The following is a 16,599-nucleotide window of genomic DNA, read 5'->3' as shown; positions in this document are numbered from 1 at the left end:
GTGAAGGACTGACACGGGGAGACAGGGTCTGTGGATACACAAATTCCCCCACTCTTGCCCCTGGAGGCACGGTGATGATCCTTCACAGGTTCACCTATGGAAACCTTGATATGTCTTTTACTTCCTCTGTAGTTAAGTTCCATTGTCTAAGGGTCGGTTTAACTTCACGCTCAGAGCGCATACCCGCCCGCATCATGGCTGCCATGCGTTCCTAACATTCATTTCACACGTTCTCTGAGCAGGTCCTCAGAAATTAACTCGATGCGTGCGCGAGTTGTAGTACCAGCAAAACGTTGGGGGGCACAGTGTGCTAAAAGTCGGAACGTGACGTCTGAGTCTCTGTTTACTATGTACATGTGACAGAAATCCTCTGTGCAGATCCTACGGGGATTGATGTGCGTGCTTCGCTGTTTGATGAATGGTTCAATGTGGTGGAGCAAAATGACGACATACAGATGCATTTGTGGTTCTTTTATATTGAAGTAAACGTCATCCAAGTTTTTAATCGCTACGAGCTTCTTGGACCTGACAACAGCGGCAAGCAACAATAGATCACCACACAGAACAAATTAAATGTATGATATTCCAACTCTCGGCCCATTTAGAATGTTTAGATTTATACTTGATATCACTTTCATGATGAAATGCATTAAAGTGTGTATGTTACATTTTACATATAATTTCATTTAAATAATGAATACTGTTAATAATTACACACATCGGAGGAATAATTACACACATGGGGGAGACATGGTGGCAGAGCGGCAGCACTGCTGTCTTGCAGGGAGTTATGTTGCTGGTATTTCCTGCTGGTATTCCACACTGTGCTCCGGTTTCCTTCCAAAGATATGCAGATTTGGGGATTTGGTGCCGCTAAAATGACGCTAGTGTATGTGAGTGCTTGTATTCATCTGGCGATGAGCTGAGGCCTCGTCCGGGGATTGTTTCTCACTTGTTCCCAATGCTTGCTGGAATGGACACATCCCTGGATTGATGGATTTAATCAATAAACATCCTTTGTCAGAGATATTGCGGTAAGTTGCCATCAGAATTTAATAGGTGTTCTAGGCAATTCACAACACAGAGAAGCCGAACATGTTCTCACCATGATAATATCTCGCACTGCCACCTGGTGGATTCCTCCAGATTTATAAAAAGTACGCACGCAAGTATGAACACTACAATGCTTGGTGGCAGGAGTGTTGTGTCGCGTGAAGTATAACTCCGGCCTTATGCAATCTAAGGCACTCCACCAGAGGCCGCAGTGTGGTCAGTCAGAGGTCCTTGCTAAATCATTCGAGCAGCATTAGTGATGAGTTATGTGTACAAAGGGTAGACTCTTAATCAGTGTGATCTTATGATCTGCACTTATTGGGAATTCTTCGTTTGTAGGGAATAATTGCAAACCCCAGCTCCAATCATGAATGGGGTTCAATGGCTTCCTGGTGCATTGTAGTGTTTGTGCAGCTCCAGGTATCGCAGCCATGTAATTGCTCAATCTCATGTTTTGCTCATGTATGATAGGCCTCTCAAAATATTTTTCTTTTTCAAATAAAGCCCCCTGATGTCCGCTGTCTGCCCCATCCAATGGCCCACAGTGAGGACCTTATCCATGGATAGGCATGATTAGACCGCAGGTGTCATGAAATGGGTTGCACTTTTTTAATAGCGGATAGGCAAACCTGCAGGAACGGAATCTGTGGATATACTGTATTTTTGTTCTTAGCTTTGCTTTCATTTATGTATTATTATTATTATTTTTTTTTTAATTGATGACTTTTTATTTTGCTCCCTTCTGATATGACTTACAAATCCGAGTCACATAATTGACAACTTTAAAGAAGTATCAGGTGAGATACTTTGGCAGCTTTTAGGCAAACGGGGAGTAAGCATTAACATTATCAAAGTGTCTAAAATTACGAAGGGCATTAGTACAATGGATCCCATCTGCTATCTTCAAATAAAGAACACAGGGACATGGTTGAACCAAGTAGTGTGGTAGAGGGTAGCACTTTAGGGACTTTCAAATCTCAACTTGATGTTATTTTGGAGTTTAGGTGCACAGTGTAGACAAGATTGTTGGACTGAAAGGACTGTTGTCATCACAATTGTTCTAATGTTTGAGTGTTTAACTGTTAAATCAAAAAAAGCTTCATGGAGTGAAGGACTTCCTATATTTACACTCACTAACCACTTTATAAGGTACACCTTGCTAGTACTGGATTGGACCCCCATTTGCCTTCAGAACTCCCATAATTCTTCATGGCATCGCTTCAACAAGATGCTGGAAACATTTCTCAGGGATTTTGGTCCATATTGACATGATAGCATCACGCAGTTGCTGCAGATTTGTTAGCTCCACGATGCAAATCCCATGTTCCACCACATCCCAAAGGTGCTCAACTGGATACAGATCTGGTGACTGTGGAGGCCATTTGAGTACAGTGAACACATTGTCACATTCAAGAACCCAGTTTGAGGTGATTTGAGCTTTGTGACATGGTGCATTATCCTGTTTGAAGTAGCCATCAGAAGATGGGGACACTGCGGATGGTCAACAACAATACTTAAGTAGGCCCTGGCATTTAAGTGATGCTCAATTTGCACTAAGGGGTCCAACGTGTGCCAAGGAAATAAACGCCACACCATACACCACCACCAACCTGAACCATTGATACAAAGCAGGAGAGATTCATGCTTTCATGTTGTTGACGCCAAATTCTGACCCTATCATCCGAATGTCGCAAAAGAAAACAGGACTCCTCAGACCAGGCAACATTATTCCAGTCTTCTATTGTCCAGTTTTGATGAACCATTCTGCCTCAAGGTTCAATGTGTCGTCTATTCAGAGATGCTTTTCTGCATACCTTGGTTGTAACGATTGTTTATTTGAGATACCAGTCTGGCCATTCTCCGCTGACCCCTGACATCAACAAGGTATTATCACCCAGAGAACTGCCTTTCACTGGATATTTTCCCTTTTTCGGGCCATTCTCTGTAAATCCTAGAGATGGTTGTGTGTGAAATCCCAGTAGATCAGCAGTTTCTTAGATACTGAGACCAGCCCGTCTGGCTCACCAACATCCATGCCATGTTCAAAATCACTTCAATCACCTTTCTTCCCCATTGTGGTGCTCGGTTTGAACTTCAGCAGGTTGTCTTGACAATGTGTACATGCCAAAATGCATTCAGTTGTTGCCATGTAATTGGCTGAGTGAATATGTTCATTAATAAGCAGTTGAACAGGTGTACCTAATAAAGTGGCCGGTGAGTGTATATTCACAACGTAAACTTTTTAATCCAGTTTTTCATTTGTTTCCTACATCATAGCCTTTTGAAAGTTCACCGACTTACACAGACCTCATTGAACGGGCATCCTTGTGGTCTCCAGTCCACCACTGACTAAGTTTTTGGGCTCTCTTCTTGTTTGGAATGTTCGAATTTAAAATGTTTTTTTTGATTTTATATTGCTGACTCAGAATCAATATGAATGCATTAAGAGCATTCCTGTGGTTTTAATGAATGATCTTTCCAGCTATTAGAAGGTCACGCTGAAGAAGCCGCCCTGGCTGCCCTTGCCCTGTTTGATACAGCTCAGGGCCAGCCCAGGCAGTGCATGGCTGATAAGGAAACAACATTCAAGGAGGGGAGGCACATCAAGAAGAAACAACTGTTTCCCTTTGCTGATGGGTAGAGGTGTCTCTGAGAGATAGGGGGCCCCCGCTTGCGTCGGGTGGATATTTTTGGATCGCCGTCTTTCCTGAGTTATTCTTTCATTGGGTCAGAGGTTAATCAAAAGACGTGAGTGGATGAGGTAGGAGTGCGGCTGGGTTTGATTCAAGGAAGAAGAAGACCTTTAATGTCTGAATTTTTTTTTAAGAACTTGCTATTTATAGATGCACTGCCCAGGAACCATCATTTTATTTTAAAACTGTTAACGGCATAAGGTCATGAGTCAGTTACGTGAAAAGCAAATTTGTTTTGAACAAACCACCAACAAAAAAAAAAAAAAAAAAAAAAAAAAGATGCACACTCCCAGGGTCATGGATTCAAATCCCTTTCCAGGTATTAACTGGTCTGATATGAGGGGGTGTGCCATGTGATGCCCTGGTCCCTGTTACTGGGTAAACAGAATGAGGGATGCCAAAAGATTAGTTTGGGCACCAGCTTACAAAATAAGAAAAGAACAGTGTTCTTGGTATGAAGGTCGGCATTATGCCATCTGTCAAGTCTCAAAATAATGTCCTGCAGCGGGAGCTCGGTCCACATTGAGAGTTGGGTTCAGACTGAATGCCATCTTACAGGGACTGTGTGTTTTTTATGGTGTCCTAGGCATAAGGGGCAGAGCCTGGCAGTTCTCTGAACTGTGGTGGAAAGAGAAGATACAGTTACCGTCAGCAGTCCCTCTCATCCCTGAACGGTATTGCTTACCTCATCAGAACTAGGATGGTGGTCCCCAGGTGCACATGCATGACATCTCCTAGCTGGGATTGCTTCCTTTGCTGTACTCCGGGATAGAAAATCTGTTACTGATACAGGTGTGAGCAACACTGGACCACCACAAGGAACAGTCCTGTCTGCTTTTCTCTTTACTCTGTTCACCTCAGACTATAAATATAACAGCAGGTGTTGTGGTGTACAAAAATTCTCAGATGATTCTGCACTTTAGTGTGTACTGATAAGGGGGATGAAACAGAGGAGATGAGCTGGGGGAGAATTTTGAGAATTGTCTGCATCTTGGCAACAGCAAAACCAAGGAACTGTTTATTGATTTTGCCACACCAAAGAGCCTCTATTTCTGGTCGCTATTCAGCGAGCGGATGTAGAGGTGGTCCGATCCTGTAAGTACTTGGCGGTCCACATCAATGACAGGCTCGACTGGTTTCACTACACTAGAGAAGAAAGGCCAGAGCAGGCTCATTTTTCTTTAGGAGACTGCATTCTTGTAATGTGCGTAGTAACATCCTTCATATCTTCTATAACTCTGTGATGCCCAGTGTGATTTTTCTATGCTGTGGTGTGCTGGGCTGGTAAAATCACTTCAAGAGAGGCTCACCAAATCAACAAGCTAATTGAAAGGGGAGGATCAGTTATGGGATGCCCTCTAGACCCCCAGGAAATGGTAGCAAAGGAGAGAAGTTAAACAAAACCGAGTGCCATCATGAACAATGCTGCACATGTTCTCTCTGACACACCAACACTGAAGTGTGTCAAGAAGCACTATGGGGGCTCCTTTATAGCAACAGTAATACCTCACTGGAACTGGTACAGCACAGTTAGAAGTTTTCATTCGTTTTGATCATTGTGGTGTGCATTTAGGAAGTGTTTGTTATTTGTCATAATAAAATAATATTTGGTTTTATATTTTTTCAGCTTTTGTCTTCTTCTTTCGGTTGCTTAGGGGTTGACACAGCAGATCATCTTCTTCCACATCTTTCTGTCCTCTGCATCTTGCTCAGTCACACCCATCACCTGCATGTCCTCTCTCACCACATCCATAAACCTTCTCTTAGGCCTTCCTCTTTTCCTCTTCCCTGGCAGCCCCATCCTTAGCATCCTTCTCCCAATAAACCCAGCATCTTTCCTCCGCACATGGTCAAACCAACACAATCTCACCTCTCTGAGTTTGTCTGCCAACCGTCCAACTTGAGCTGACCCTCTAATGTCCTCATTTCTAATCCTGTTCATTCTTGTCACACCCAATGCAAATCTTAGCATCTGCCACCTCCAGCTCTGTCTCCTGCTTTATGGTCAGTGCCATCGTCTCCAACCCAAAGAACAAAGCTGGTCTCACTACCGTCCTGTAGCCCTTCCCTTTCACCCTTGCTGATACCCGTCTGTCACAAATCACTCCTGAAAAGCCAAATTTCCTGGTGCAGACAAATAAAGTGATTTCTGTCTGTATGTCAGTCTCCTGAACCTTTTTCTGTCAAACACAACTGGCCTTTCTTTCTCCTTACAAGAGGAGTTCTTGACTCAACTAAGCATCAGATGGAATGGAAAAAACAGGAGAGGGTCAGGAGTCTTAAGTGAATGAGATACACTAACACAGTGAGCATATGATAATTAAAGATGAAATGTGCAATACAGACTCTGAAATGCTGTCTTGAGTTTGTTCATGTTACCAGCTAGGAGTGGTTTACATCACCTTGTTGATTTTTATTTTTAAACTCTGCAACAGAAATGATTCACTCCATTGTGAACACTCTATAGATGAGTCATTCTGAACACTGGTGTCTTCGAGACTTATAACAGCATGTTCAGTAAGCTGGAGCTGCTGTGTTTAAATGTTAATGCCTTTAAAAGCAACTCTGTGGTACATCTATACAGATCTCACCATCTTAATGCCATCTACAAGCCTGTTATTGACAGTGCGCCAACTGGGTTGTCACTTTTGTTCATCTAAAGACAAGAAAACAAAAGGATAAAAAATTAAATGGTGCTTGTTGGAGTACATCCCTTCAACAGGAAATCAAAGCAAAGGCAGAATGGAGTTTGGGTTGATCTTAGCGGCGCTCCATCTTGTGGGTTGTTCTGGTCAAAAGTGATGCCTCCTTCCGTGAAGTTTGGGATTTTATGGTGGCAGGACCGGGAGTGGCAGGGCTAAATGCCTTCACTGGGCGACTGCGGGGAAAGAAGGAGATGGCAGCACCCCCTATTGTATTGGCTTGTCTTTGCAAAAGCTATTCTAACGGGAAACTGTTAATTTTTTAATACGAATGGCATATCAAGATCTCCTTTGGTGTCTAATGTTATCCCCTGAAGATGTACTACATTACCTTTCTTGGATACATCCTTCTTTCTACAGTAATTCATGCGGAGGCAGACTGGATGGTGTTAATGGTTGTAGATATTCTATGGGATATTGTAAGTCAATGTTTTCCTCTTCTGCATGATCATCACCAACTGTTTCAGCATAGACTATTGATACACATTTATGGTGTTAATTCATTTGACTGTCATTGTTTCTCGGTGCTAGGATTGCCTGTGTACTAATTTTTTCTGTTGATAACCCTTTGTGATGAAATTCTTCAATAAGATTTGGAAATAATACATCATCTTTAATTAGGAACTTAAAGTGAGGACAATGTTTAAATTTATAAGAGCTGAGAGCGCAGGAAGTGTGTCTGACAAAAGCATTCACACGAATGCGAGGTGAGAGGACCTTTGTGGTCTTGTTTGAAAATGTTTGTGAGGAGGGTGTGATTTGCAAAATTCTGAAGGCAAAAGTCTTGTCTCGTGGGACTTGAAAAAAAAAATATCTCTTGCAACAAGTCTTGTCTCGTCGATGGATTTTTTTTATATAATATATAAGATTTTAATAATATATGACATTTATTTATTATTTATTTATATACTCAGCAAAAAAAGAAACGTCCTCTAACTTTCAACTGTTTTTACTTTCAGTAAACTTAATGTGTAAATATTTGTATGAACACTAAAAGAGTCAACACCATAAGACATAAACTAAAAATGTTTCACAATGTGTCCCTGAATGAAGGGAGGCTCAAAATCAAAAGTACCAGTCAGTATCTGGTGTGGCCACCAGCTGCTTGAAGTACTGCAGTGCATCTCCTCCTCATGGACTGGACCAGATTTGTCAGTTCTTGCTGTGAGATGTTACCCCACTCTTCCACCAAGGCACCTGCAAGTTCCTGGACATTTCTGGGGGGAATGGCCCTAGCCATCGATCCAAATCCAGGGTACAGGCCTCGGTGTAACGCTCATTCCTTCGACGATAAACACGAATCCGTCCATCACCCCTGGTGAGACAAAACCGTGACTCATCAGTGAAGAGCACTTTTTGCCACTCCTGTCTGGTGTGCCCATAGGCGGCGTTGTTGCTGGTGATGTCTGGTAAGGACCTGCCTTACAACAGGCCTACAAGCCCTCAGTCCAGCCTCTCTCAGCCGATTGCGGACAGTCTGAGCACTGATGGAGGGATTGTGTGTTCCTGGTGTGACTCGGGCAGTTGTTGTGGCCATCCTGTACCCGTCACGCAGGTGTGATATTCGGATGTACCGATCCTGTGCAGGTGTTGTTACACGTGGTCTTCCACTGCGAAGATGATCAGCTGTCCTTCCTGTCTCCCTGTAGCGCTGTCTTAGGCGTCTCACAGTGCGGACATGGCAATTTATTGCCCTAGCCACATCAGCAGTCCTCATGCCTCCCTGCAACATGCCTAATGCACGTTCACACAGATGAGCAGGGACCCTGGTCATCTTTCTTTGGGTGTTTTTCACAGTCGGTAGACAAGTCTCTTTAGTGTCCTGCGTTTTTAGAACTGAGACCTTAAATGCCTACTTTCTGTAAGCTGTTAAGGTCTTAACGACCATTCCACAGGTGCATGTTAATTAATTGATTATGGTTAATTGAACATGCATGGAAAACATTGTTTAAACCCTTTACAATGAAGATCTGTAAAGTTATTTGGATTTTTAAAACATTATTGTTGAAATACACAGTCCTGAAAAAGGGACGTTTCTTTTTTTGCTGAGTATATATACATATATGTATGTTGTATTTTTTTTCTTCTCTTGCTCTTCTGTAAAATTTTAATTTCCCCTTGGTGACAAATAAAGTAAATTTAATTTAATCTAAAATCCAAACTCTTGTTTGGAACACACATGAAATGCAAGTGTTCCAAATAACGATATAGTATCTACTAGCAAAATACCCACGCTTCGCAGCGGAGAAGTAGTGTGTCTGAGACATCACACACTGCATGCACGGGTTTACCTTTACCAGTCCTGTAAAGTCAGTTCACGTGAGTTGCTCAGAGTACATGTATCAAAGCTTCTCAGCTGTGCTTGTGCTATCTCGTGCGATCTTGCAATGTCCACGGCTTTATGTAATGTTAGCACATAAAGGTTTCTCTCGCACTTTTGCTGAGTTTGTGCCAAACACTAGTCTATCCCTTACCATCTCATCTTAATTTGCAAAAGCACAGTCCTTCACTATCAATTTTAACTTCGTTACAAAGTGATGAAAAGTCTTGTTTATACTCTGCGTCCTGTCATAAAAACTTGTATCTCGCGAATATCGTATTCGTCTTAGGCATGACAAATGCCAGCGGCAGCCTGTCTATGAGCTTAATTTAAACTTAAGGTTTACACCGTGCTTTGTTTCCGCAGTAGCTGCACTTATGAATATGCTTGTATGTGTCACTCGCTTCATATTCTTTTGCTGCCTTCTCAGTTGTAAGCACAGTCCTTCACCCGGGAATATTTCGCGGCAGCGTGTCTATTGGAATTCTGTTGATGGAAGGCTTTATATGGGCAGGCACAACTCCACCTCACACAACAACCGAGCTGCAGGATATGGCTGTATACAGTATATGGACAAAAGTAGGTTCCAGTTATGACCATTATGCGTAGAATTTCGAAATGAAACCTGCCTAACTTTTCTAAGTAAGCTGTAAGGAATGAGCCTGCCAAATTTCAGCCTTCTACCTACACGGGAAGTCGAAGAATTAGTGATGAGTGAGTGAGTCAGTGAGGGCTTTGCCTTTTATTAGTATAGATAAAAGGTGTCATTTTGCTTGACTTCTCACTCTATACAACTCTAAGCAACTGACACGCAGTTAAACAGACTTGAGCTGAGAAAACTGTGCGGGTTGGGGGATGTGATAGCAGGTTGCTTGCTTTTTGCTGCTTATCAACACATTTAAAGGACAAAAGACGCTGACGGAGAGGTGCGAAGCTTTTTAAGGTGGGACGGATCTGCGAGTTTTTTCGTAGGCTCTGTTAATTCTAGTGTTAAAGGAACAAGCAACACTGCTGGGGCCATTGATATCTGTTGCTTTGGGGACGGAAGACATCTTATTGACCACTGTTAATCCATTAACATTGACATTCATGCCAGAACAAGGTAATATTCTTCCTGTCCTGGATGATGCCCAATCAGTATGATTTACAGCTAAGCTAAGGCTAACACCACATCGGCTATCCTTACCCAGTATTTTCCTTGCTAATGTGCGGTCCCTGGCGAATAAAATGGACGAGTTGTGACTTTGGATCACCGACAGTAGGAGAATACATAATATGCACATATTATATTTATTGTACTTCTGCTCTTTGCACTTCTGATTAGATGCTAAACTGAATCTCGTTGCCCTGTATTTATACATGTGTAATGACAATAAAGTGAATCTATCTATCTATCTATCTATCTATCTATCTATCTATCTATCTATCTATCTATCTATCTATCTATCTATCTATCTATCTATCTATCTATCTATCTATCTATCTATCTATCTATCTATCTATCTATCTATCTATCTATCTATCTATCTATCTATCTATCTATCTATCTATCTATCTATCTATCTATCTATCTATCTATCCCCAAACCATGACAGCCTATGGATCCACCACAACAACAGATGAATTCAATGTTCCGTTACTTGGGTACATCTGGCTTAATTATTAGCACTGTTGGGTATGGGTTTGTATTTTCTAGGGCAATTGCATTATTATGGCTTCTTTCTACTTTGTTCTCTTGTAGATTTCATGAACGATCTTGTGGTTATGCTTATTGAGAAAGGTGCTATATAAATAATGTCTTCATGTTCTCTACAGATGTAGAGAGGCTGGAATGCACAGTTTTTGTTTGAATTTTTTTTTTCTTTTTTGTTTCTAGTTTGTAAAGAAAATTGATGAGATCTTTGAGGCTAAGAGAGGGAAAAAACGAGTGAAGATTCAGGCCCCAAGTGGACCAGACACGTCTTCCAGTAGAGGTAAGGTCTATGAATTTTGGAGCAATACTGAAGACAATTAAACTAAGTTTTTATGATATTCATGATTTCAAGAATATCAGTATATTCTGTGCACGTTGCAGCACAGTGACTGATGCCAGTCAATTCAAGGAGACAATGGTCTTTGTCCAAGTGATGTTTCCATGTTCCCCTGCTTTTGGCACATCCCATGTTTCGAGTTCAAATTTACTGTTGGGTGCAGAGTACAATGAAATTGAATGTAATTCTGTGCTTGTCTCCCACGGATAGTATAATATGAACAGCAGACAGATGAATGAAACATCAGACATCAAGTGTAACGTCAGATGTTCAATATAAGAAATACTCTAGCAGTTGTCTGTATGAGCAGCTGTTGAGTAGCCTTATGATCCAAGGATAAAAACTGTCACTGGATCTTGTGGTGCTAATGGTCTTGGATTGAGAAGGGGGAAAAATAACTGAACAGAAGAGAACTGTGAGCCAGGAATATTCTGTCTGTTATGAATTACAGTCAGAATCAGTTTGAGGCTCTCAAAAAGCTTCACTGACCAAGCCAGGCCCTCCCATACCTGCATAGAAAAGGTCTCACCCTAATGGGCCTAATACGAGCTCTGCTGACCTGTCTTAGGCCTTGCAGGACTCAAAGGGATTTAAGCCAGAATAATATGCTTAAAATGTCCCAAAAATCTATCAAAAGCTCTGCAAGAGGAAAGTGACCAAAAACCTTGGCTAATGCACAGAAGGGCAATAAAAGAATATTTATAAATGAAACCGTTTATTAAACAAAATATAAAATACAAAGAAAATCTCACAAGAGCAGAAAAGAAACGTAAGAATTTTGACAAATGAGAGGAGACCATTCAGTCCATCATGTTTGTTTGTTTAGCTGATGGGACAGCTTAGCTAATATCTCATCCAGATTCTTCTTAAAGGTGGTCAAGGTTTCTACTTCAACTACATGACTGAGTAGTTTATTTCAGGTTCCTATAACACTTTGCATAACAGATTTGCCAAAAGACAATACAAAGGCAGACAAGTCCTAATCTGCGATTCAGAATCCAATAAACAATAAATAAGCAAAAAAAAAACCAAACTTAAATAAAATCACAGTACTAACTGTAAGTCCAACAGACTTCAGTTCTCCATGTCTGAACTTTATTCTGGCTTTAACTTAAATAACCACAAGGAGGGCTCAGACATGATGATGTCAGGGTGGCCCCGCCTCTTGGGACTCCACCCACAACCAATATGGAATATAAGTAAATTTAAAGCAATGGTGCATAATTATATGTCCTTTTTTGCACCTTTTCTTCTGAAGGAGTCTCTGCTGAGGTATCAATCAACTGATTTACACCTTTATTATCAGATGAAGTACAGAGCTGACCAAAGCTGAAGTAAAGAGCTCTTGGTGGAGTCACAGTTCAGCCATTTATTTTAGCGTTCAGTCAGGAATGCAGGTGGGGGTTACAGCTGGATTTCTGCATCCCAGTTAAATCTGCTGTCTTAGTAAACTGTTTGTGCCACTTAAAAACTAACAAAATGGGCAATGTCCACTTTGTCCTACACTTGTGAGTAATTTTATTTTCTTTGAACTGGACCTCATGATGGCACAGTGCTTAGTGACATTGCTGCCTGATTTGCTCTTTATTCAGGAGCCTAATTTGGCTCACACCATATTCTGAAAATTTCTCTCGTCTTCCACAGAAGATGCTAGCGGAACAGAGAGCGACCCTGAAGATCGGGCTAAAGGTAAGACACCAAACTCGCTTACTGGCTTTACCATTCTGTATTTTCTCCTGTACTTGACTCCCCTTTTGACGGTCCAGGTTGGCCTTGCAATCCAAGGTAGCATCTGGGAGCCTCTTGATACCGGAACCGCCGATAGCATACCTGAGGATGAGCTGTGACAAGTGATGACACATGCTGTCAGCAAGGGATTGCTGCAAAGTGTCTATGCTTTTATTTACAAAAAACAGTAAAGTGTTCAAAAGTACAGTTCTTCAGTTAGTCCTTAAATAAATCCATCTATCCATCTATTATCCAACCTGCTACATCCTAACCACAGGGTCACAGGGGTCTGCTGGAGCCAAAGGCAGGAAACAAACCCCGGGCAAGGCGCCAGCCCACCTCAGGGCACTCACACACACACACACCAAGCACACGCTAGGGACAATTTAGAATCGCCAATACACCTAACCTGCATGTCTTTGGACTATGGGAGGAAACCGGAGCAAACCCACGCAGACACGGGGAAAACATACAAACTCCACGCGGGGAGGACCCGGGACGCGAACCCAGGTTTCCTTACTGCGAGGCAGCAACGCTACCACTGCGCCACCCTGCCGCCCTTCCTTAAACAAATATTTCTTAAAATCATGTGAAAGTGGAAGATAAATTGGATAATAAATAAATCCAATAAAAAGCACAGGCAGATTCTTCCCTTATAAAGACAATGATCCCCAGTGCCTCCTTATGAGTTCCCATCAGGACCTTGCAGCAAGAGGAGAAGTGCACTGACAGGTGTAGTCATCCATTAAATCCAGGTTTGGCTTCCCACCGCCAGTGTCTGTAGGACTCCCATCCAGACCCCACTCATGTCTCCCTTAGTCAGTCCTTTGGCGTCTAAAGGGAGAAGTCAAACAAAAGGGCTGTTCCCTCTCCACTGTTGCTCAATAGGAGCGCCCATTCTCTGTCTCCACTCTTGAGTGCACGCCTGCCATCTGCTTCCCCGAGGCACACTCCTGACCACCTGCCTCCTTTCCACCCAACACGGGCTCTTCACCATCCTGCCTCTTCTTTTCCCTTAACCTAAGTTTCTTGTTCCTTTTCCTTAACTCTTTCTTGCCCACCAACCGTACAGGCTCACTTTATAGTCCCGATTGGGTGCAGGTGCCGTCCTCCACCTACTCTGAGGTGTGAACGAAGTACCTGACTGTCACACTCGCATTTTCACATGTATGTGCGATCAGCCAAGTCCCCTAATCAACCCCAGAATGGAATGTGTATGCTCACCCGTGCACCTGCATTTGCTTGGAGCCTGCACGCTCCAGGACTCTCAACTATTTATTAAAATCACCACAGATTTCTCATCACACTCTTCTCCCAAAAACATGCACTATTACCCCCTCAGTCTTCATCACAGACTCCTAACCTTAGCAGACCAGACTAGACATCATCTATTCTTTCTGAGTCATTTTGAATGTGGCCAGTTTGGTCGCTGTCTTATGTCATCCTTCTTTCCAACCAGGTACGGCTCGGCGCTCTGTGTATGTGCAGTCCACTCTTCGTCGGAACCCACGTTACCAAACCCTGGAGCGAGACCTGTGGGAGTTGCAGGAGAAACAGTTATTTGAGCTCTTTGTGGTTGTGTCATTGCGAAGACAGTCCACTTGTAATGTCTACAAGCCAGAGATCACTCAGCAGTTTCCAAATAAGGTGAGTGGTACAGGCTGAAGCGACCAAGAGACCAGTATGGGCTCACGTCTGACCAGCGGTCAAAACTAGATAGCAGTGTCTAGATGGTTTTTGAATAGACTTTTGTCATGGTAATTTTGTAAGTCAGACGCTAACTGGTGTCATTCTCCTGCTGTTCCATTGTGAGTGTACTGACATACTGCATTTCTGTGTGGTATGGGTGCTGCTCCTCTGCTGACAAGAAAGCACTGCAGAGAGTTTCCAGCTTTGCCCAGAACATGCTGACGGCACTGCTATTGTGGGCTACATCAGGAGTGGGAAGGAGGTGTATAGGAAGCTAATCAAAGACTTTGTTAAATGGTGCGACTCAAACCACTTACACCTGAACACCAGCAAGACCAAGGAACTGGTGGTGGATTTTAGGAGGCCCAGGCCCCTCATGGACCCCGTGATCATCAGAGGTGACTGTGTGCAAAGGGTACAGACCTATAAATACCTGGGAGTGCAGCTGGATGACAAATTGGACTGGACTGCCAATACTGATGCTCTGTGTAAGAAAGGTCAGAGCCGACTCTACTTCCTTAGAAGGTTGGCGTCCTTCAACATCTGCAATAAGATGCTGCAGATGTTCTATCAGACGGTTGTGGCGAGCGCCCTCTTCTACACGGTGGTGTGCTAGGGAGGCAGCATAAAGAAGAAGGGCGTCTCACGCCTGGACAAACTTGTTAGGAAGGCAGGCTCTATTATAGGAATAAAGCTGGACAGGCGACGGGCGCTAAGCAAACTCCTGTCAATCATGGAGAATCCACTGCATCCACTTAACAGGATCATCTCCAGACAGAGGAGCAGCTTCAGTGACAGACTGCTGTCACCGTCCTGCGCACTGACAGACTGAGGAGATCGTTCCTCCCCCACATTATGCGATTCTTCAATTCCACCCGGGGGCGTAAATGATAAAATTATTCAAAGTTATTGTCTGCTTTTACATGCATTTTTATTACTCTTTAATTTAATATTGTTTTTTGTATCAGTATACTGCTGCTGGATTAAGTGAATTTCCCTTGAGATTAATAAAGTATCTATCTATCTATCTATCTATCTATCTATCTATCTATCTATCTATCTATCTATCTATCTATCTATCTATCTATCACACCCACTGCCTGCGGATGGCTACCAGCATCATCAGTGACATGTGACATCCTTGTCCCCATCACTTTTCACTTCCTCCTGTCTAGAAGATTATTCATGCACATACTTCCAGGTTGAGAAATAACTTCTTCCCTAAAGCCATCATCAGATTGAACTAGATATTCTGTTCTTGCCATTCACAGACAGCTGATTTAAATATATACTTACATCTATTAATATGTAGTGTAGATGCCACATGGGCTGGACGGGCATCCTGGCTAGGAGAAGGAGCAAACCTGGAAGGAAGGATCAGAAACGGTATACGGACCGCCCATTAAAAAGAAAAGATATCGCTGGGGGTATTTTATTCTCTCAGAGCGCTAGGTTTTTATCACCCAGTGAGAAGTCTGCAAGGCATGCTGGGAAATGTAATGCAGTTGGGCACCCCTGCTGGGGTCGCAGTGTGCCAGAAGAGGGGGCTGCAGGGAGACAAGCTCCTTACTGTGATGGACTTCCATTTGACCCAGAAGTATTTCGATCAAGCAAGCGCTCTGGCACCGGAAGTACTCCCAGGTCTGTAATAAAAGGGACTGCACTCCCTTATCCAGGTGAGTCAGAGCTGGGAGGTAGAGAGGCAACACTTCACTGGAGGAGAGCAGTACGGTGGTGAGAAAATTATTGTGAGGAGAAAAAAAACTGTGTTTTTTGTGCTTGTGGTGACATATTTGAGAGGTTTTGGTTAATAAATAACCCTTTATTTGAACCCAGGACTGTGCTTGTGTGTTTTGTGTCAGGGTTTGGGCATGCTGACACCCGAGTTTCCATCACAGTAGATAAATATGGGTGAATTTATATTGTGAGATTTTTGAGATCCACCCCAACAGTGCAGCATGTCGAAATGCGATCAATGCGTCTGTTGAGGGTTGCTTGTCCACTGCCAAAGCAACTGCAGGTTCGCAGCACCACTGAGGCAACTATAAGTTCACAGCCTCCCTGCGTAGCACATCTGTCACCTGATGGGTCTGATAGGGAATTTCTAAGCCCACCACTGACTTGGCCCCTTCCCTGCTCATTTGCTGTGTCAGTGTGTATTGAAGTGGTAGCTCCTGTTTGAATAAATACCCTGACTGTCCCAGTTTTGATTGGAAGTTGGCTTTCTTGAAGTCTTTGGACTCAGCATCTTCCCTTGGTTGCAGGACACTTATATGTCTTTTCTTATTATTACACTTATAGCTGTTATTTTATCATACTATTGTGTAAAATTGCTTCCACTATTTTAAGCACTATTATTGTATTAGTCTACTAGAGGGTTTCCT

The 16,599-nt window shown here is 42.8% G+C and overlaps 1 protein-coding gene across 2 annotated transcripts in view; it reads left to right on the top strand.

Moving 5' to 3' along the window:
* The window catches only part of dennd2c (DENN/MADD domain containing 2C), a 203,196-nt gene that overhangs the window by 124,701 nt on the left and 61,896 nt on the right, over window positions 1-16,599 (top strand). For both annotated transcript variants that reach the window (XM_039749390.1, XM_039749389.1), the window contains exons 6-8: window positions 10,645-10,741; window positions 12,443-12,487; window positions 13,986-14,173. In XM_039749390.1, the coding sequence (XP_039605324.1) occupies window positions 10,645-10,741; window positions 12,443-12,487; window positions 13,986-14,173 (330 nt within the window). The remainder of the gene's footprint in view (window positions 1-10,644; window positions 10,742-12,442; window positions 12,488-13,985; window positions 14,174-16,599) is intronic.

The sequence above is a fragment of the Polypterus senegalus genome, chromosome 3 (genome assembly GCF_016835505.1).
Source record: "Polypterus senegalus isolate Bchr_013 chromosome 3, ASM1683550v1, whole genome shotgun sequence".
Lineage (NCBI taxonomy): Eukaryota > Metazoa > Chordata > Cladistia > Polypteriformes > Polypteridae > Polypterus > Polypterus senegalus.
This window is presented reverse-complemented; position numbering and strand designations above follow the sequence as displayed.